General features: G+C 39.0%; 2 protein-coding genes across 3 annotated transcripts in view; one reads left to right on the top strand and one right to left on the bottom strand.

Annotated features, from left to right (window-relative positions):
* cnmd.L (chondromodulin L homeolog) overlaps positions 1–12,296 on the top strand; it is a 35,696-nt gene extending 23,400 nt beyond the window's left edge. Inside the window, 3 exon segments of the mRNA NM_001086612.1 lie at positions 2,092–2,245; positions 3,761–3,939; positions 11,714–12,296. Of these exon segments, the coding sequence (NP_001080081.1) occupies positions 2,092–2,245; positions 3,761–3,939; positions 11,714–11,929 (549 nt within the window). The 3' untranslated portion in view covers positions 11,930–12,296.
* Positions 12,297–15,693: 3,397 nt separating this feature from the next.
* sugt1.L (SGT1 homolog, MIS12 kinetochore complex assembly cochaperone L homeolog) overlaps positions 15,694–22,506 on the bottom strand; it is a 47,919-nt gene continuing 41,106 nt past the window's right edge. For both annotated transcript variants that reach the window (XM_018245004.2, NM_001091746.1), the window contains 1 exon segment: positions 15,694–16,137. In XM_018245004.2, the coding sequence (XP_018100493.1) occupies positions 16,036–16,137 (102 nt within the window). In that variant the 3' untranslated portion in view covers positions 15,694–16,035.

The following is a 22,506-nucleotide window of genomic DNA, read 5'->3' on the forward strand; positions in this document are numbered from 1 at the left end:
GAGTACAGCCCCCTTGACAATAATTGAGTGTGTCCACTCCTGCGCTCCCCTGCGGCTGAACGGAAGAAACCGCAACGCAGGGGAGCGCAGGAAAAACCGCCCATGTGTAAGAGCCCTTTACCAGCCCCAGCTTGGTAGGCTTTATCTGATGTCAGGGGACGGCAAATCACAAAAGGCAGATTTACTAAAATCTGTAAACCGTTCTCAACCTTTTTTACTGCAAGAGAAACACATCTGGTTTGCTGGTGTTTTCTAGAAAGTTTGCCATAATTGGCCATTATAAGAGTTTTCACTCAAACAATTTCCAGTGGTTTTTCAAGTCAATAATCACACTCATTGCAGGTGCAACACTAAAAGCAATCATCTAATTGGTTGCCATGGGTTACTGCCCAGGTGCAGATTTGCCCAGTGTTTATAAATGACTGCAATAAAAAGTTGTGAATTTTTGCAAACTTGCCAAGTTTTTATAGTGAATAAAGTACCTCCTTTTGTAAAATATATGCAGATTATAAATCAGTGTTTTTATACAGGTCTTGGAACGCCTAGGTAACTTCTAATATCCTCATATTTTTCAACAGGGGGTTCTTTCATGTGAGTCATGTGACAGGAATGACATCACAAGGATATAATATATAATATATAAAAGGATATAATATAATAATCATAAGGATATAATGTACAGGATATTCATGGGTATTATACTGGTGTTCACCACCTCAAATGCCAAATACGATTAAGTTGGGTAATTTTAATATATGTGAATGTCCTTAAAGGGATCCTGTCATTGGAAAACATGTTTTTTTCAAGTCACAAGTCACATGACTTCGTGCAGTTGGGAAATTGACAAAATGTCTAGCCCCATGTCAGATTTCAAAATTGAATATAAAAAAAATCTGTTTGCTCTTTTTAGAAATGGATTTCAGTGCAGAAGTCTGCTGGAGCAGCACTATTAACTGATGCGTTTTGAAAAAAAAAATTTCCCATGGCAGTATCCCTTTAAGGAATTTTTACACTCATCTTGTGCTTTCTTTGTGGTATTAATACATCGATCAGAAATTTAAGACTATGGGGGTTATTTATCAAAGTCTGAATTTATCTCAATATTTTCTGCTACAAACTCTGATCAAATCCGCTCGGGTTATTTACGCTTATATATTATTACATTTTCCTGAAAATTTGATTTGTGGTAAAAAAAAATATCAGATTTTGTAGATTTTTTTCATCTGATTTTCACGATATTGACGTTTTTTTTGGAATTTTCACCCTAAAACGGGTTATTGGATGAAACCCAGCGCACATCAAAAAATCATTGGGACTTCTCCCATCGACTTATATGCAACCTAGACAGGTATGAGATGCTGGATTTTCAGATTCGGACTTTTCCATCCTCGGGGTTTAATAAATTGCGAAAAACTCTTGATTTTTTAATAGTCCGATTGCGTGATTTTTGCATTCGGAGTTTAGTAAATAAGCCCCTATATGTAGAGGTGAAAATAATCATGAGCGTGTCAATCTGTTGCTCATTCATAATTTTCCATTTCCTGAAAGTGTTAGAGGGGTGTCAGCATTTGGGTAATAAATTTTCAGGGGATCAGAGCTGGTCACCAGAGGGGCATGGGGACAGTGAATTATGTCTAAATACAGAGAACAGCACAATGCAGTAGCCCTATAAATATGTCTGGAAGTGAGTACCTTATACTATTGGTCATTTGTTGTATTATATTTTTTGTGCCACCGTCGTTGCTGTACCCGACAATTGTAAAAAAGTAAATAACCCCCATGCAAAGTTTTTCTGCCAATTTAAATGACTTGTAGACACAAATACAAACACCGCAACTAGCAATTTTTATCAGACCTGTACACTACTAGTTGTAGAGATTCGCCCCCAGTATCTTTCATATGCCCAGTACTTTATTCCAGCAGGATCACAGTACTCCAAAAGTGCAGCAATGGCTTTAGTTTAAATTTGCCACTTCTCTGCAGTAGACATGTTGGTCTGGAATGCTTTCAGGAAGGGCAGTCATAAAAATTTTAAATCAGATCGATCAAAGACTTTTTTTTGTCTCACATTCTGTCTTCGTATGTTATCAGGAAGATGAGATCATGCCGGCAAAGTTTGATGAAAATTCCCTTATCTGGGTGGCGGCAGACCAGCCTGTAAAAGACAGCAGCTTTCTGAGCCCGAAAATCCAGGAACTTTGTGCCGACCTTCCAATCTTTTGGCTCCGTCCTACATACCCAAAAGGTAAACCTCCTGCAGAATGAAGAATGAGCAATAAAACAGCTTTGTGTTTGGATACATGTTTTTTGACAGAATGCAGGCAGGGCCTCTGTAAGACCCCAGAGTTGCACTGGGAAAATAAATACTATTTTATTATGAAAATGCTAGCAACAGGTGCCTCTGAATACTGCTATAACTTCTGAATACATAATGTACACAGCATGAAATGCTTTACATTGGTTTTTTACTTTGCTGTTCAGAATTCAGTTTGAATTTACTGTAAATGGATAATTGAGCATTTATATCTTAAATGCATAACAAGAAAATTGGCAGAAATATTACAAGTGTTATTTGAAACACAAAATATATATTTGCTGGATACACTTTGCATTCTGTTAAAGAACCGTGCAATGCTTTATCATGGAACAGGCTTGCCAAACTAGAGACCCGCCTACTAAATCTAAAGGATATTTATGGTCCCCAGTATGCTCAGACACTCTATAGATATACCGTATATACTCAAGTATAAGCCGAGTTTTTCAGCCCCGAAAATATGCTGAAAAACTCTACCTCGGCTTATACTCGGGTCAAGCGCAAAAACGGTCGCCAGCGCCTAAGAATAGTAGCCGGCGCCTAAGAATAGTCTCCAAGAATATTCGCCAGCGTCCAAGAATGGTCGCCGGCATCCAAAAACGAGACGCCGGCACCTCCAATGGGAGCAGAAACCCTAAATTTTTTGATTGAAACTTACTAGAAGCTGCTGCATTTCTCACCCTAGGCTTATACTCAAGTCAATAAGCTTTCCCAGTTTTTGTAGGTAAAATTAGGTACCTCAGCTTATACTCGGGAAGGCTTATACTCGATATACGGTAGTTCTTTGACATTATAATTTAATATTTCACTCACAAACATATATCATGTCACATAATCAGCTTGCTATATGTAAAGCAACGTTCTACCAGGAGAACAGGCCAAATGAACACATGGCAAACACAAGGTCTATACTTTATTTTGGGGTCAGGTATATTGTACTGTATATATATTGTAGGAAAATGATAACACCTGCATCAAACATAGACGTGCAGATTTAACGGGCGAATGATCATTCAGTGCCTTCTCCCGACCTGCCACTTACCATTCAGATCAAATAAAGTAGAAAAGAACAGATCAGCCGATGTTCTGCCCCTGACAGCAATCGTATGAAAGGTATGTCCCACCAAAGCTAGTGACAGTCTCCCACTGAAAATCATACTATCGGCAATACATGCAGAGATATTATCGGCAGCCGACAGAAATTTTCTAGCTTGTCTGATCGTCTGAACGCCCGACATAGCATAAAAAATGTCGGGACACTCCACACATGGCGAAAACCGTGCGAAGCAAAGATTTGTCAAATTTTTGCATCTATGGCCAGCTTAAGGATGCATTAGAGAAAGAAGCCAAAGAAGTTAGGTCAATAGTGGGAGTTATCCGAAATTGGACAGGGACTGTAGGATTACATGAAATATTTTATTTCTTCCCTAATGCTTCATTTTGCAGAACATCAAAGAGGTAAAAGGGAGACGGGTAGAAAGGTCAGACAAGCTCAGAGTCCGTTTGAAGTTGCCGCAGAAGAAAGGAATACTAGACGCCAAGGCAATCGCAGAGCCCAAGCAGTTAATGAAACACAGACAACTTCTGAGCAAGAAACTCCCTTCAACCCAGAGAACCCCTATCACGTGAGTGACATTAATTAATGGACCTTTTAAGTAAACAATCTTGAAGTTTTGAGATTTGTCAAATGAAAGAGAATGTTAAAAATTCAAATGAAAAACTCTGCCAAGTAAAAACAGAGACTACATAAATGTCTGACTTTTTAAAAAAAGCTGAGATTTTACTGCCTGATTGAAAATGAATAGAACTATGTGGAATAACGTTTTTTAAAGGTTAACTTTTAGTATGTTATAGAATGGGCAATTCTAAGCAACTTTTCAATTGGTCTTCATTATTTTTTCACATATTTTTTATGTGTTCAGTTATTTGCCTACTTCTGACTCTTTCCAGCTTTCAAATAGGGGTCACTGACCCCATCTAAAAAAACAAATGCTCTGTAAGACAACACATTTTTTTGTTATTGCTACTTTTTATTACTCATCTTCCTATTCAGGCCTCTCCTATTCATATTCCAGTCTCTTATTCAAATCAATGCATGGTTGCTAGCTTAATTTGGACTATAGCTACCAGACTGTTGAAATTGCAAACTGGAGAGCTGCTGAATAAAAAGCTAAATAACTCAGAAACCACTAATAATAAACAATGAAAACCAAGTGCAAATTGTCTCAGAATATCACTCTCTACATCATACTACAAGTTAACTCAAAGGCGAACAACCCTTTAAATATGCAAAAGTGCAGACGTAAAAGTTAAACGCATATGAAAATCAAATTGTTCCATTAGAGCTTATAATTGCCAAAATGTGTCAACGATGCATTCAGACTTATTCTGTGTGGGTTTCTGGTCCCTTTTGTGTGTTCTTTTTGTTGTGTTATTGCAACTACAATCTGTGTGAGAACACACGACAATGCAGTGGATACAGACAAACACAAGCACAAGGTAAAATTAATGCCCCAGTAAGGGCAACTGACCCACTAAAGCCAGGGCCCACCAGAAAAAAATCCTGGCACCCCAACAGGCCAGTCTGAGGCTTAGCCGGTGCCGAAACCTTCCATAATAATGTGCCTAGCATAGGAATTCCATTATACCAAGCACGATACATAGAGGAAATGTCAGGCCTTGTCTTGCCTTCAACATTGTCTGCATAGCAGATCTGACCAATACCAGTCACCGCAGAAGCAAAACAAAAAGGTAGAACATAGTATCCATCTCTTAAAGGAGAAGGAAAGGCTAAAACTAAGTAAGCTCTATCAGAAAGGTCTATATAAATACACCAGTAAACCCTCAAAGTAATGCTGCTCTGTGTCCTCTGTCAAAATAAACACTGCATTTCTTTCCTTCTATTGTGTACACATGGGCTTCTGTATCAGACTTCCTGTTTTCAGCTTAAACCTCCAGGGCTAGGGCTTGAGCATGCTCAGTTTTCTCCTCTCTCCCTCCCTTTTCCCATCCCTCCTCCCCTCCCTGCTGTAATCTGAGCCCAGAACTATGAGTGAGTAGGGTGAGACTCAGACAGGAAGTGATGTCACATCAAGCTAATATGGCAGCTGCTATCCTAAACAAACAGAGAGAGCTTCTAGAGCTGTTTACTCAGGTATGGTAAAGCATTCTACAGAATAAATATAGTGTTATAGCTTGCACTATGGTGGCTAATCTATTGGCAATAAACTGCTTCAGTAGCTTTCCTCCTCCTTTAAGTAGTATGAAAACATAAAATATAATGTAAAGGATTGAAAATCCCCACACCCGATACCCAAAAGTATAAAAGTCATACGTGGATGCCAGGCTGTAATGAAGTGCACCACATCGTAATTAGCAATAAATGATAAATGTGCAGAAGGGTAAAGTAACCCAGATTTTTAAGACAAATGTCTGTAAAGTAGTTTAAGTCCTTGGGGCATAATGAATGAGAGCAAAGTTCTCAGAACACAATCAATGAGTCTCCGAGGGAGATCCTCTCACTTGAGTTGGACAACTGTATACTAATGAGGTAGCTTCCGAGATTCCACATCGACGACACTCTAGAACAGACGTTTCTCTTTCCCCACATTCACTCTCACATATTATAGACTCACATAGCTCTGATGGCTACAATGGTCCCGTGAGAGAAAAGGATAAGGAGCCTTGGTTTAACAGAACCCCAGATCATCTCTGCACTACTCCAGTGCCTCATACCTTCACTGTGTTCTTCCATAGGAAAGAGGAGCCAATGCTTGTGCTGTTTTCTTCAGCTCTTCAGTACAATGTCCTACCCAGTCATTATTTATCCTCCACTTGAATAGCTGAAGTTACTCCCAAAATGTTACGGCATGGACAACACCTCCCTTGGTCTTGCTGTTAAAGGGGTTGTTCACCTTTGATTTAATGATGTAGAAAGTGATATTATGAGACAATTTGCAATTGGTGATTTCTGAGTTATTTAGCTTTTTATTTATTAAATGAAGACCAATTAGCATTGGCCATTCTGTAACATGCTAAAAGATCACTTTAAAATACATATAACATACAGACGCAGTTATCATAATCACACAGTAGCAGAGACTTAAAAGGATCCCTCCATACAACCTACCGTATATACTCGTGTATAAGCCGACCCGAGTATAAGCCGAGGTACCTAATTTTACCTACAAAAACTGGGAAACCTTATTGACTCGAGTATAAGCCTAGGGTGCATTCCAGTACACACTGTGTTGTGATATCTGTACATACACACATGAGATGCAATGCGAGAGAGAGAGAGAGAGAGAGAGAGAGAGAGACAAAAGCACTTGACATTCCATACTCTTATTGGGAGTATATGCTGTTGAACAATGACCAGACAGGGTTATAAGTCACTAAGAGGACAATGTAAACCTGAAACTCAGCAGCTATTGCAACTACAACTCCCAGAATCCTTTAGTGACTCAGACTGGCAATGGCTGCTGGGAAATGCAGTTTATAGTTTCTATACCTTCTCATCCCTAGAGCAGTGGTTTCCCCACTTGGGATAATATGCTGAGCTACAGGTTGGATCCTGCCTGTGATTGGATCCTATACAATGCCTCTTTATGCAGGCACCAGTGCTAATAAAAAGCAGAACAACAAATAAAGGTACCGTAATTACAGAACTCAGCCTGTGAGCAGCTACTCACATGGGCTCCAGTGGCTTGGGCATCCACATTCTCTGTCGGCGTGTTGGCGGCTGTTGCGGGTCCGGGTTTGGGGCCGTGGATGAGTCACTGTCTCACCAGTGTTTTGCGATGCGGCTGCTCATTCTCCGTGCTGCTGTCGTCTGTGTTGTTTCCCTGGCGGGTTCCGGTGGTGGCAGGGAGATGGGGGCAGGAGCAGTTGCCCTGTGGGGTCCTGTCTGATGGGCCCCACTGTGGCACCGGATCGGGTCCCCTCGGCAGGCGCCGTGCAGCTTAGCAGGCAGCAGGCCCTGCGATGAGCTAGGCGAGTAGTATAGACGCCAATGGGAGGAGCGCGCATAGGAAGATGTATGCCACTGCCGCATGAAGGACATTGCATGAGCGCGCTTCAGGTTATTGTGCACATTGACTCGTGTATAAGCCGAGGTACACTTTTTCAGCAGATTTTGGAGGCTGAAAAACTCGGCTTATACACGAGTATATACAGTACTTCTTCTACAGCCAGGAAGAAATATCCTCCTGGGATAAATGTATCTAAGGGATAATTATATACAAACATCTGTATCAATTTCTAATCGTGGAGAACTGTGCTGTCACTGAGGCAACTTTGGGCGACTGTTGAAAACGCATTGCCGCGTGTGCATTAGCGCAGGCGACTTTTCATTCTAGCCTATGGGGAAAAACGCCAGGCGACAAAATCTCCCCGAATCTCCTCGTGTGGCCTTGCCCTTAGATATAGATATACATAGATAGTCCCGTGCAAAAGCAGCCCTGACCAATTGTCTCATTATAGTGAATAAGTCCTACACTGAAATGTTATTGTCTGTGATATTATTTTATTGCACTGAAACTTAACATTCAAGGAAAACTATACCTACAAAATTAATAATTAAGCAACATATATCAAATTAAGTGGCATATTAAATAATATTACTAAACTGGTGTATATATTTAAGTAAATCTTGCCCTTTTACATCTCTTGCCTTGAACCCCCATTTTGTGATGGTCTGTGTGCTGCCTCAGAGATCACCTGACCAGAAATACTACAACTCTAACGGTAACAGGAAGAAGTGTGGAAGCAAAAGACACTCTGTATGTTAATTGGCTCATGTGACCTAACAAGTATAGTTTGTTTGTGTGCACAGTGAATCCTAGGATCCCCAGGGGGTGGCCCATATTTTTTAAAATGGCAATTTTCTATTTAGGATTACCCAATGACACATACTACTAAAAAAGTATATTATGAAAATGGTTTATTTACATGAAGCAGGGTTTTACATATGAGCTGTTTTATGCAATATCTTTTTATAGAGACCTACATTGTTCGGGGGGTATAGTTTTCCTTTAACTTTTTTATGGTTATGGGATGTTGTTTTATGTTAAAAAAAAACTCAATAAAAAGAAAAAAAAAACAGTTTAGTCATAATCAGCATGAACTGGGCCTTAAAAATAGAAGGAAGAATCGTCGGTGCACAAACTGTCATTAGGAAGGAGGAGCATGGCAATCGTGTGACACTAGGGTGCAAGCTCGGTCTTTTATCCGAAATCAGTTATCCAGAAAGCACCAAACTATGGGATGGCCATCTCCCACAGACTCCATTTTATCCAATAATCCAAATGATGTCCTTTTTCTCTGTAATAATAAAACAGTACCTTGTATTTGATCCCAACTTAGATATAATTAATCCTTATTGGAGACAAAACCAGCCTATTGGGTTTATTTACACGATTTTCAAATGTCTATTCAAATTACAGAAAGATCCCTTATCTGGAAAACTCCAGGTCCCTAGTATTCTGGATAACAAATCATATACCTGTATAGGGAAATAAGGCAAGAGAAAGTTCATCTTTGTAAGACAATAATAGTAACAGGGAAAAAAAATCTATTATGTGTGCAGATCACTGGATTAAATATCTGAATATAACAGTTTTACACATAAATACATTAATTGGATGAAAGCAGCAGTTTAATATTGTATAATATTCAAACCACACCAGATGACGAGCTTGCACCCTAGTGTCACATGATCCCCATGCTCCTCCTTCCTAATGACAGTTTGTGCCATCGGTGCTTTATCACCTCTGAGCCTTCAGGAATAGATCCCCAAATCCCCAGGATAAGAAGCGATCAAAAGTATCACATTCCATTGAAGGTTATGGACCATGTAAAAAAGTTTTTCCAGTGGGTTTAATAAAACTTGCTATTGATTGGATGAATTTTCTTGGAAGCCCTTTCCTTAGTGATCGATAATGTGCAATCAATTCATAACAAGATGTCCTGACTCCATCTGAATCCATATCAGGATTAATTAATTGTGAAGATCATTATGAATAAATATCACTCTGTAATATATTATTTCATATGTCCAGTCCTTGAAGCTGCAAAAGGTGATTGAAATATTTAAATGTGGGACAGAATACTTAACCAAATAACTTATTTTAGTGTTTTATTTTCTAATTAAGGCCTTATTATAAACCCTCAAGTAAAACTACTGTGGTAAAATTTCAATACAGGAATGGGACCTATTATCCAGAATGCTCGGGACCTGGGACTTTCCGGGTAACGGGTCTTTCTGTAATTTGGATCTTCACACTATAGACTACTAGAAAATCATGTAAACATTAAATAAACCCAATAGGCTGGTTCTGCTTCCAATAAGGATTAATTATATCTTAGTTTGGATCAAGTACAAGCGACTGTTTTATTATAACAGAGAAAAAAGAAATCATTTTTAAAAAATTTGGATTATTTGATTATAATGGAGTCTATGGGAGATGGCCTTTCCGTAATTCCAAACTTTCTGGATAACGGGTTTCCGGATAACGGAGTTTTTATTCTGTTCCATAGTGCAGCACTGGCTCTTTCTGAAAGCGCAGGACTAGTCACAATGCACTGAGATGGCTGCCTGCACACCAACATTACAGCTTAAAAAAAATACCTTTATTGGTTCAAGAATAACATTTTAGATGGTAGAATGAATTACATGCAATGTACACAGTGTAACTATACCATAAACATCGCAATAAAACCCCTTTGAAGGTCCATTTATAATCATTCTCATTTTCGTGGTTTGAGTTTTTTTTTAAAAAAGTCACAAATGCCATGTAATTTATTAAAAGATCCAAATATAAAAAGGAACAAAAAAAAAAAAAAAGCTGACCGATAAGCCAAAAACCTAAAAAAAAATACAGTCTAAAAAAAAGGTCCAATAGGATCAGAGCAGCCTTTATTGACTTCTGTAGGACCTTGACTGCATTAGAGTTTTTTTTGTGGTCGTTACACTTTATAAATGTCATTTTGGAATTTTAGAGAGAGGTGTTTGCGTTTAAACAGACGACCAGTTTAGTAGTGCCTTTTATTACTTTGTTACCCCCTTTGTGTTAGAATCTAAAGAGAATTTTTTTAATAATGGAGAAACGTTATTGTTTCACATACACTAAAAGGCTACACTGGCCACAACTAAACTGTCAGTATTTGCCAAACCAAGTCATGGCACTACCTATTCAAATCAATGGTTATAAATTCAGGGGCAAATAAATTGTCAGTAAAAGAGCAGCAGTGGATACACAAATATATCATTTGTTACACTGTGATGCCTGTCGATCAGTCAGTTATTGTATTGACACAGTTTAATGTCTATATGAATGTTACAGTTCAACACTTCTGATATACAACATATTAACCATTATACAATGTGCAACTGTCCTTTTATGAGATCTGTTCAATATGCTGAAATCAGAATTTCTCTGGGAATCAAGTCTACAAACAAATCATGTGCTTACATGTGAAGTGCACAGAGATGCAAGTGAATGGAGATGTATGAAGGGAGACTCCATGCTACGGACGCTTTATCCTCTTTAACCCTTTCTGAACTCACACAAGAGACCACTGTAAGGCAGTAAATAAATAATGCAAGATGATTATTATAAACTTGAATCAAATTTCAGAAAGTTGACATTCTGCCCGTGGCCTGTAATTCACAGCCCCTCCCCTGGTCTGACAAACGCAGCACTTTCCCTTTAAACTGTTGCAAATCAGAAGAGCCCCATCAAAACTAGAGGCAATATTATTTGGTTAATGTTGTGTGAGTTGATTCCTATTGTTTTAAGGACTCGGGGACCTTCTGAGGATACGGGCACAAAACCAATAGGTATTCATTGTCGATAGGGAGATGTGCATGTGATAAATCAATACTCTTTCCTGCTCATGACGTTGATAAATGAAAGAATTTTTTTCCCGATATTTTTGTATTTTTAACTGAAATACATTTTTTAGCTCTATACCGAATGATATGAACTGTGTGGGAATCATGGTCAGAAGTGTGTATGAATTTTAAGGGTCTCCTTGTTCATTTATTTATGCATTGATTTTCATTCTTTTTATGAATTAGTCGACTGGCCAGTCACTGATTAATTATATGTGTATAGATTAAAGGATATCAATAATAATTCCACTCTGTGTTTGTTAAAGTTTTTATATATTCCATACAGTGTCCGACTGGCCCACCAGGAAAATTTCCCAGGTGTCAATGGGGCCTCTTGCTTCTAAGCATTTGGCCTATTTCATGGTCATTCCCTATTTATGGGAACAAAGCAGAAAAATAGAGTATAGTATGAAGAGAAAAGAGGAGAGGAGGTATAATAGTTTGGAAAGCGGGCCCTTAATTCACTTAAATAACCTTTTTCCCTCCAATTCTTTCCCCACAAACAGCTGGAAGGAGAAGGCGGGATGACATTTAACCCCATGCTGGACCACCAAGGCGTGTGCTGCATTGATTGCAGGAGAAGTTACACCCATTGTCAGAGGATCTGTGAACCACTAGGCGGATATGATCCATGGCCTTACAACTACCAAGGGTGTCGCTCCGCATGTAGAATTGTCATGCCTTGCAGCTGGTGGGTTGCACGTATCTTAGGCATCGTCTAAAAACGACAGCAAAACCTGTACAGGGAAAGTGAGCTGAAAAGTAAGAGCCGCCTCGGAGGAGGGAAGCATTTTCCAGCGCACGCAATCAATGTATGCAAATGCCTTTCTCCAGCCATTTGTTGTAAATAAATACCTAAGTTAATAAAGGTTAACCCCACCCCCCGATTGAAATATATACTGTTTAAGAAGTACAGTTTCTGTACGTAATGTGCAATATTCTTGATACAAACATATTTAGCATTTCAGCTTTAGGATGTAGTCATGTAGAAAGCTTCCTGCAGTGAGCCGCATTCATTTCTAAAGGTTAACTCGACTCAGTCTTTCTCAGATCTGTCGTTTTGACGTAAATAAATCTCAAGTGAAGCTGCTCCCTGTGGTTATTGATACAGATACGTCTGAAATATCAGGAACGAGCCAGTGCCATCCTCCCATGTACGTTGGGGATATCTGGGCAATGACATTGGGAGGAATTCTTTTGTCAGAACCGGTTTATAATGTTTAGTCAATGCAACAGAACATTTACATATTTAGCTCATTCTCTAGCAAACAAGCTAATTAATTAAGATTAAATTCATTCTGAAGGCTTCACGTTGTATGGCTTTGCCTCTGGTAAAGATTTATATTGTGTCAGTGCCACTAACCTGTTACACAATCAGTAATACTCCTCAGGCATCAGTACGGGCTGCTTGTCTTTCATCTCATCATCGGGATATACAATTTCATTTCTGGTTTTCCATTTTTTTTTTATTTTCTGTTAATTATTTGTAACTTTATTGGAATACAAATATGAAAATTTACATATATTGCATAGATGTTTAAATATCACATAACCAGCCTAATGCATCTTCCATAGAAGTAGCAGTAGGTCATGTTTCTGCAATGGGTTCTCAGCCTAAAAGCCTGCACCCATCATACCTTTAATGCAGTGACATTTAGCTACCAATAAACTGCAGAGAAGATTGACAAAGCTGATGAAGTGTATCCAGATGAAAGGCCGGCCAAGATGGAACTGGTTACATTAGAGAAGAGGTGCTTGGTGAATATAGAAGAGAACCATACAATAAATGCTCTAATGAAGGGCTGTCCACCTGGAGGCAGGATGTGGATTTTTATGCCTCCCCCCCCGTGTGTTGAGAGGCTCCATAGACTTCAATGCAGACATCATCATTTTAATTAATTCAGTCCGTTCCTCCAACATGTTGTATCACATACAATTGGCCCATTATATGTAATAGGTTGGACAGCACTGCACTAATACATCAGAACAGCGGACATAGGGATATCCCTAGAGATTAGAAGATTTCATCTTAAAGGAGAATTCAACCCTAAACTTAAAAAACCTCTACCCCCTTCCCTACATAGACCGCCCTCCCTCCTCCCCCCAGCCTAACTGTTACCCCGGGCAAATGCCCCTAACGTTTTACTTACCCTTTGGTGCAGATTCAGGAATCAGAGGTTCACGGGCCCATCTTCAGCCGTTTCGGTATTCTTCGTTATGAGACCGGCGCTTCGCAAAACAGTAAATTGCTCCAAATGCGCATGCGCAGACATGCTGGTCTCATTCCGAAGATTTCCAAAGAGAAGAAGATGGCGCCCGTGAATTCCGATGCCTGAATCTGCACCGAGGGGTAAGTAAAACATTAGGGGCATTTGCCTGGGGTAACACTTAGGCTGGAGGGGAGGGGGGGGGGTCTATGTAGGGTAGGGATTTTTTAAGTTTAGGGTTGAACTCTCCTTTAAGATACAAATAACATATATATAGGCTTATGCAGATGACCATGAGGCTTGAAGATGTCTTGAATAAAACTATAAACAGTCTTTGATGATGGTTCATGTGACCTGAAACACTCATTTGGATACATCAGGAAGGGCTGTGTGCCCCTTAAAACACCCATGAAATGTCATAGCCAAATTATATTTAAAAAAAAAATGGATAGCACCATTCATAAGCTTAGTTTGTGCATCAAGTCTATATACAAATAAAATAGAACATTCCTTGATGCATACCGGTATGTCAAAACATGGTGTAAAGTTATCTATGGGCAAAGAAAGTGAAATGCTCTATTGTTAATACAAATCCCTTATTCCCTAGGCCCTACAGTGATCAATAAGCTAATTATTCACATCAGTACAGGCAACATTTAGCCATTAAAATGTCACTGAACTAATCACCCCTCATCAAAAGAGATCAGGTGGTCTGAGCTTGTCCAGAGTATGATCTCAACACATTGACCATAATACAGCCATAGACGACAGTTTGTCTTTTCTTAAAGGAACCGCATGTGCAACAATATTGTGTTTATACAGTATATTGCATTTTCATAAGAACAACAATTACTTTGGAACAGTTGTTTCTACACACTCACCGGGAAAAAACACAATTCAATCATTGGTTATTGTGGAGGTCAGGTGGGTTTTATCCATGGATAACAATAACTGGATTTTTGCCAAGCAATCGGCTTATACACGAGAAGACAAAGCTGTGGTAGTGACGAAACAATGATGAAGGGAAGGCGTAGCACATGAGGAGGGGGCCCCAGAGGTGCAAGATTTCCATTGGCTACTTGTTTGAGAAAACCTAGAGGTTTCTGGTATTAGTGGAATTCTCATCAGAAATCTTTCTATTATCTGGGGATAAAGCTCAGTATTGGCCACTGTATACATACATATATTTGGATGTTTCAAGCCAAGACACATTTCACTGTGAATTTGGAGACATGACAAACAAGGGAAAGTTGTGCTCACCACTAATTTTTAAAACCATTAGGCGGGGGTGCAATGAGGCTGTGACCACAAAATACATATAGACAAATACAAGAGTCCTCTGCACTCAACCCATTATCAATATATTTAAGACAGAGACATTTTGTGCATACTGCTACTGAAAAATGCCTTACCCTTTAAACAAAACAGGGATTGTTTGTCCATATATTGCAATATATTTAACCTGGCCAACTACGTCAGTCATCCCATATCTGGCCAGCTGTTTTGTTTAAAGGGTAAGGCATTTTTCAGTAGCAGTATGCACAAAATGTCTCTGTCTTAAATATATTGATAATGGGTTGAGTGCAGAGGACTCTAGGCTTTAATCTATATATACTGCAACATAGTCCCATATGATGACATCAGTATGACAACATTGGACTGTATTTTACATATCCCAAGGTGGACTTTACAGGGCAGATTTATTAAAGGTCAAGTTTTGGTTTTTTTTTTCAAAAACAATTCAAGTTTTCAAGGGTATTTTTGAATCAAAAACGCTATTTAATTTTGTGTTTTAATTAGAATTTTTCGAGATTTATTATATCCCAACCCTGGAAATAGCTTTGAGTTTTTACATTCGAAATTTTCTTAAATTAGAAACCATTCGAGTTGTGAGTTCATTTGAGGTCTAAAAAAGCTCAGTTAGCTCTAAAATTTGACTTTAGATAAATAACCTCCTAAGACTGTAAATGCCTTTGGGTATAGGAGAACCATAACTTTCTTAAAGGGACAGTAGCCTAGGCTGAACATTTCTGTTTCCTCTGATATTCCATCTGGCCGGTGGATATAGCCTCCTCTCTGACAAACACAGGAATAATAGGGACAGTGCTTAAAGTGCCTATTTGCAGTAATGTCAATGAGCCAGAGTGTCTGCAGCAGGACATGCAAATAAACACGACAGTCACATTAGTAATGGAAGTGCCACAAGCTAATAACCCACAGGTGTGCTATAAAGTGGAGGTAAAATCCTCGGCACCTTCCTGTCAATAAAGCACCAACAATTCATTGAAAAACGATATTTATAAATTGCAGTTGATAAAAAAGCCAAGAGTGGGTGAGTGAGAAAGCTTTACAACGAGCTGTCAGAAGAGATGAACCTCCAGCTAATAATAATTTATCCAAGTGAATGTGCTTTAGAAATCACTGAATACATACTATATTCCGAACAACAGGAAGAAAGGATAAGGCTCGCTAGCATTTCATTCACTTTGTGCAACATTTAATAGAAGCAGCACACAGCATTCTGGGAAAAAGGAGAACACAAAAGGTTAAGAGTGAGGTCAGGCTCATCAGCTGTTTGTGCATCAGACTGCCTCAATACATTTACATTGCAATCTGTAGAACTAGAATTTTTTCCATTCCATATCATCTGGAGGATTTACTTCTACTTTCTTCTTGCCCACATCTGTCCAGTTGGTGCTCAGTACAGTTCCTCCAGACTCCATCTGAAAAAGAGATATTGTGTATGATAATCATATTTGCTTCTGAGTCCTACATCACTCCGCCGGGCACTTGTAAAGGAGATGTAACACAACAGGACTATAGGTGTAATAAGAGAGTATCCCAAGATATACTACAGGTATGGGATTAATTATATCTTAGTCTGGATCAAGTACAAACTACTCTTGTATTATTACAGAGAAAAAGGAAATAGTTTTTAAAAATTTGAATTATTTGGATAAAATGGAGTCTATGTAGCATTGTCACCTGTCTGGATTTCACCCGTTGAAAATTAGGAAATCCAGACAGGCCATTGATGTTAATGACATGGTGATAATCTAATTGGTGATCTCAACGTCATCTGCCCCGCCTCCTGACCCATTTCCCCAATCGGAAAAGGTGGCAACATTAAAGGTTGCCATACACAGGGAGATACGCTCGTTTGGCGATGTAGTGAAATGATATGCCCACATTGGTCAGATATCGTTCGGGGAAGACCATCGGAGGGCCACATTCATGATAAGCTGCTTACTTGGTCTGTCACAGATTTTATCAGCCCGTGTATGGCCATCTTAAAGGAGAAGGAAACCCTGTAGAAAAAACCCTATACACCATCCTCCCAGGCTAACCCCCCCCCCCCCAGGGAAAGGCCCCATACTTTATACTGACCCCTCGTTGCAGATTCTTGCAGTGGACTTCACGGCGTCCATCTTCCGGGTCCTCGATAAGCCGACTGGGAGATCGGTAATATCCGTCAATTTCAGCGCGTGCGACATACCGATCTCCCAGTCAGCTTATTGAGGACCCGGAAGATGGACGCCGTGAAGTCCACTGCCAGAATCTGCAACGAGGGGTAAGTATAAAGTATGGGGCATTTCCCTGGGGGAGCAGGGGGTATGGGGTTTTTTTCTACAGGGTTTATTTCTCCTTTAAGTCTATAATTTGGAGCTTTCTGGATAATGGATCCCATACTGTATATACACACACAATACGTAGACATTACTTTTTATAGGAGAAGCAGTTTAATAGATATTGGGTTTTTATATATCCTTTAAGGGCACCTGTCCCCTGATTTTTATTTCCCCCACCAGAGGTGCAGGCTAATAGAACCTGCCAGGTTGGGGGAAACAATAGTTTTTGTTTAAAAAACAAAAACCAAAATAGCTCCCACCAATGATAAAAGCTGGAAGCTCCCAACCCCTAACTATTAGCCTGCACCTCTGGTTGGGAAAATAAAAATCAGGTGCCCTTTAAAGATCCACATGATTATTACCTTTATTACTAATCTGATTGACTGCTATTGGGTTTATGTATCTGGATTCAGGATCTGGGTACAAAACGGTTTAGTGAGGCTACAGAATTCCATAACCCATTATAAGTGTAATGTATGTGACTGCTATCATTCTGATGGGTGCCCAGCCGCTCCCCAATACCAGAAATTTGCCTTATTGGAAACAACTCCGATACCTGATAGGAAGGATTTTAATGTTTAATAGCTAAACAGGCTTGAATGGAATGATGGGAAAAATGAAGCGCTCTTTAATGGTTATTAGTCACATTGGATTTTCATTAAATAGAGCTAGCAGGATTTCATTGCACAGAAAGATTATGTTAATTTTCTTTTCTGCATCAGTCATTTTTCAATTCGGAAGCTGCTAAAATTGCAGTCCTGGGAAAAACAGTATTTCAAGTAGGAAATTCATTTCCTTCAGTTTTTATGAGCCATACACATCATTTCGCCTTCTTTCCTCTTAAGAAAGCGATAGCAAGCCTAGGATTTGTCAGTACAGAATGAAATCAAGATTATAAAACACAGAAGGGAGAGCATAAATAAATGTAAAACATAAATTGTATTTTAGCTCAGCCTTTATAAAATCCAAATCTGTTCTAATTATCTTCAACACTATTCTATTATGGGAGAAAGAGCAAAAGATTGAGACTATACAGGAAAATATATAGAAGCCATTCCTTTTTTTTTTTTTATTTTATAAAGCTCAGCATGGCCCTGTGTAATGTGAATGCCATTCCCCACGCAACAAAAAAACAGCAACAATGAAAGTATTATTATTTGCTGATATATCTGTGTGTTGGGAGTGATCAGATGGGAGAACTTCAAGTGGTTTTTAAAGGAGAACAAAAGGGTGACAAAGTAGGGGGAAAATGCGTCACGTTTAGGGGCAGATTTATCAAAGGTCAAATTTCGAAGTTATGTGAATTTTTTTTTAACTCTAATAAATTCAAATTTACTCACAACTAAGTATGCACCGAATCCACTATTTTGGATTCGCGGAATCCTTTGCAAAAGATTCGGCTGAATACTGAACTGAATCTAAATTTGCATATGCAACATAAGCATAAACCTTTTTTACTTCCTTGTTTTGTGACAAAGTCACATGATTTTCCTCCTTGCCCCTAATTTGCATATGCAAATGAGGATTCGGTTCAGCCAGGCAGAGGGATTCAACCAAATCTGAATCCTACTGAAAAAGGCCAAATCCCAAACCGAATGCTGGATTTGGTGCATCCCTACTCACAACTCAAATGGGAGTTTGTTTATGAACAAACGTCTAATATTCGATCAAATACGAACCATTCAAAAATTCTAAGCGAATTCGAAAAAGGCAATTAACATCTTCAAATGGTTCAACAGACCTCTGCCACTGGCTTGTAAACGAACTCGGCAGGTTTTAGATGCCGAATATTCGAGTTGGAACTGTTTCCACGGTCGAGAGTGATAAGTCTCACATTCAAATTCGAATTTGTGAGTTTTGACCAAATTGTTTTTGGAAAATTCGAATTTGAATTTACCATTCAAACCTTAATAAATCTGCCCCTAAGTTTTGGGGTTCAGTAGCAGCAGAAGGCAACCGCGACCCTTTAGCAGGAAAGATCTGTGCCTCCAATTTGACTATGTAGCTCCTAGTCTTCCTTGGTTCACCTTTACGCTCGTTTTTTCATGATCTGAAATGGACAATTCTAAGCAACTTTTCAATTGGTCTAATTTGTTTTTATAGTTTTTTTAATTTTTTTATTTATTTGTTGCCTTCTTCAGATTCTTTTCAACTTTCAAATGGGGGGTCAGTAACCCCAGCAAATGTATTGTTTTATTCAGGTCTCTCATTTAAACTTCTTCTTGGCTGCTAAGGCAATTTGAACTCTGGTAACCAAATAACTGCTGAAGTTCCAAACTGGAGAGGTGATGAACAAAATGTAAATTCATTAAAAATCACAAAGAAAAAGTGAAAACCAATTACAAATTACCTTAGAGTATTACATTCATCGTCATACTAAAAGTTAACTCAAAGATGTACAACCCCTTTTCCCTATCCCATCAATTTTTGCGACAGGCACTTCACATTTTCCCATTTCTTCCATTTACTGCCACTGGCAGGGCTAGGTTATACCAGAGCTTAATGGCCATGGGCACGAGGGAACAGTTCCCATATGCGGAGAGTGGCACAAGATAAACTGGTAATCTAAGTAGAGGGTCTGGGGGGGGGCATAGGAATGATTATTTCCTGTCCCACAATACAGGACTCCATTTGAGACGTTCAAATTTAAAGAGAGCAATAAAAATGGAGCATAAAGGATCCCCATCACCAAATTAAAGCACCAGTAACACCAAATTAGGTTAACTTAATTCCCCACCAAACTGATAGCAGTAGGTCAGGCTTATTCTCCCCAACGGCAGCTTCGATTCCTCTGTGTGCTGAACTGGAAGTCTGCTTCACACCGTTGACCTGAAGCACCTAAGCTTTTTTCAGTGTCTGCAGTTTAAATTTATGTTTATTTTCCTTCAGACAGCTTTGGGGGGTAATATTGTATGCATACATTTTACCTGCAGACGCTGAAAACGTCCAGTTCGGCACACAGAGGAATCCAAGCTGCCGTCGCCTTTTTTTACCTTTCAACTATGGGGCACTTTGGAAGTCAGATTCAAGCTCAAGATTTATAAAAACCAAAGGGAGAGTAAGCCTGACCTACTACTACAGCAATTTGGGGGGGGGGGATTAAGGTAATCAAAAAATTACTGCTACTGTTCCTTTAAGCCAAAGCATGCAGGAGACCTAGTTGTCTCACTATCCCATTATCTATCATCTATTCTTCCCACTTGACCTTCCATGTAATCAAGTTTCATACATTTACATATTTAAGGTGGTGGCACACATGAAGATTTGGGGGAGATTAGTCGCCTAGCGACAAATCTCTTCTTCAAGTGACTAATTTCCCCGAAATGCCTTCCAGCTGGCACAAATACAAATCGCTGGTGGGATGGCATACAAATAGTTTTAGATTTCCAAAGTCGCCCGAAGTTTCCTCGTGAGGCAACTTCATAAATGTATGCCATCCCGCCAGTGGTTCATATTCTTGCAGGCAGGAAAGCTTTTCGGGAAGATTAATCGCCCGAAGAAGAGCAAATTTGTGGATGTGAATCTTCACATGTGCCACCACCCTTAGGGTCTTAGCTGGCTCCGATTTACTTCTCTCATTGAGAGAAGTAAAGATTGCTCAAAAGAGCAATATACCATATAGGAGAAGGATTTACATTTTCTTATTAATATGTACTGAATCCCCCTGAAGGGTTGCCACCTTTTCCTGGAAATAATACCGGCCTTCCTATATATTTATAATTTTTTCCTATTAATAACATTGGGATCAATCATCATTTTTACTGGCCAGGCCGGTAAAATACAACCCTAGCTGTGCCTCAACCAGGAGATTCCCTTTATTTAACTTGGCAAGAAAAGCTATGCAAAACATGTTTCGTTTTCAAAATCAATAATTAGTTAGTAGAATGTCTCTTTAAATCCGTTTCTCTTTCCTACACTGGAGAATCGTGAAACTTTCAGATTGCGAATATTGATCTTTCCATGATTCTCTTAAATCCGTTGTCGTGTTACTGATTCAGTATCCGTATCATTAACGGGCTACTTTATTTAACTAGAAAGGAAGTATTGCTATGTCCAAAGTAGCATCTTTTTAGCTACACAAAACATTTATTTTGCCAAGAATAACAATTAAATGTGAAGGTTGCCAGATAAGAAGGCTTAACAAAATATATAAAACCTGGATATACCTATTAAAAGAAGAGTAACATCAAAAAATTTAAGTGTTTTAAAGTAATAAAATTATACTGTAAAGCAGTGTTGCCCTGCACTAGTAAAACTGGTTGCTTCAAAAACACTACTATTGTTTATATAAATAAGCTGCTGTGTAGCAATGATGGCAGCCATTCAAAGGATAAAAGGCTCAGGTTACACAGCAGATAAGCTCTGTAGAACATAATGGTGTTATCTGTTATCCACTATATATACTGTGCCATATAGCCTTTTTTCAATTTCTGCCTTTGCTACACAGCAACTATAATAGTGTCTTTGGAGCAAACAGATCAGTTTTACCAGTGCAGGGCAACAGTACATGCTATTTTCATTACTTTAAAACACTTTCATTACTTTGGTGTTACTGTTCCTTTAAGGAGAACTATATAGTCATGTATAACCAATGCAATAGAAATATAGAAAAATAACAAATGTTTCTCAGAGACATCAAATTGGCAGTTACTCTGTAGGCAGAGGTAATGTTCTGTCCTACTCCCATCCTAATATATTCCCAAAGTGTTCCGTCGCTCCAAGACACAACACACAAAATTTTGAGCGATAATCTCTACCCCATCCACAGTCACACGTGCAGTTGTCCACTTGCTTACTGGGCAGCTTTCTTATTGGACGGATTAGAAGAGGTTTAGTTTAGGTTTTCAGTCGAGTCATGAGCAGACAAAACGTGGTACATAGTGTCCTGCTGCTGCTTGCATTGAGTTGCTATTAGGGTTACCAGCCGTTTGGTTCTGACCCAAACAGTTCGGTTTTTCTACGGCCGGTTTGGGTCTCAAGTTTCTGTTTGGTTTTCAGCCTTGTGAAAACTGAACAATAATCTGGCCAATAAATTAATTATCAAGTGCAAAGTCTTATTATTACAGAAACAAAACAAAAACCAAATCAATCAACAATAAAAAATGTATTTCCTACATTAGCATTTCTGGATAACTGATTTCTTTATAATAAATCCCATACCTGTAATTAAAAGATTGGGCTTACCCATCAGGCAGAATATAGATAAGAGATAGATAAGAGATCGGGTTGCCATTCAAAACTGGATGGAAATCCAGCCAGTTGTGTCTGAGTTAGGGATGCACCGAATCCAGGATTCGGCCTTTTTCAGTAGTATTCAGATTCGGCCGAATCTTTCTGCCTGGCCAAACCGATTCCTCATTTGCATATGCAAATTAGGGGTGGGAGGGAAATTGCGTGACTTTTTGTCACAAAACAAGGAAGTAAAAAATGTTTTCCCCTTGCCACCCTTAATTTGCATATGCA

This window comes from Xenopus laevis, chromosome 2L (genome assembly GCF_017654675.1).
Source record: "Xenopus laevis strain J_2021 chromosome 2L, Xenopus_laevis_v10.1, whole genome shotgun sequence".
Classification (NCBI taxonomy): domain Eukaryota; kingdom Metazoa; phylum Chordata; class Amphibia; order Anura; family Pipidae; genus Xenopus; species Xenopus laevis.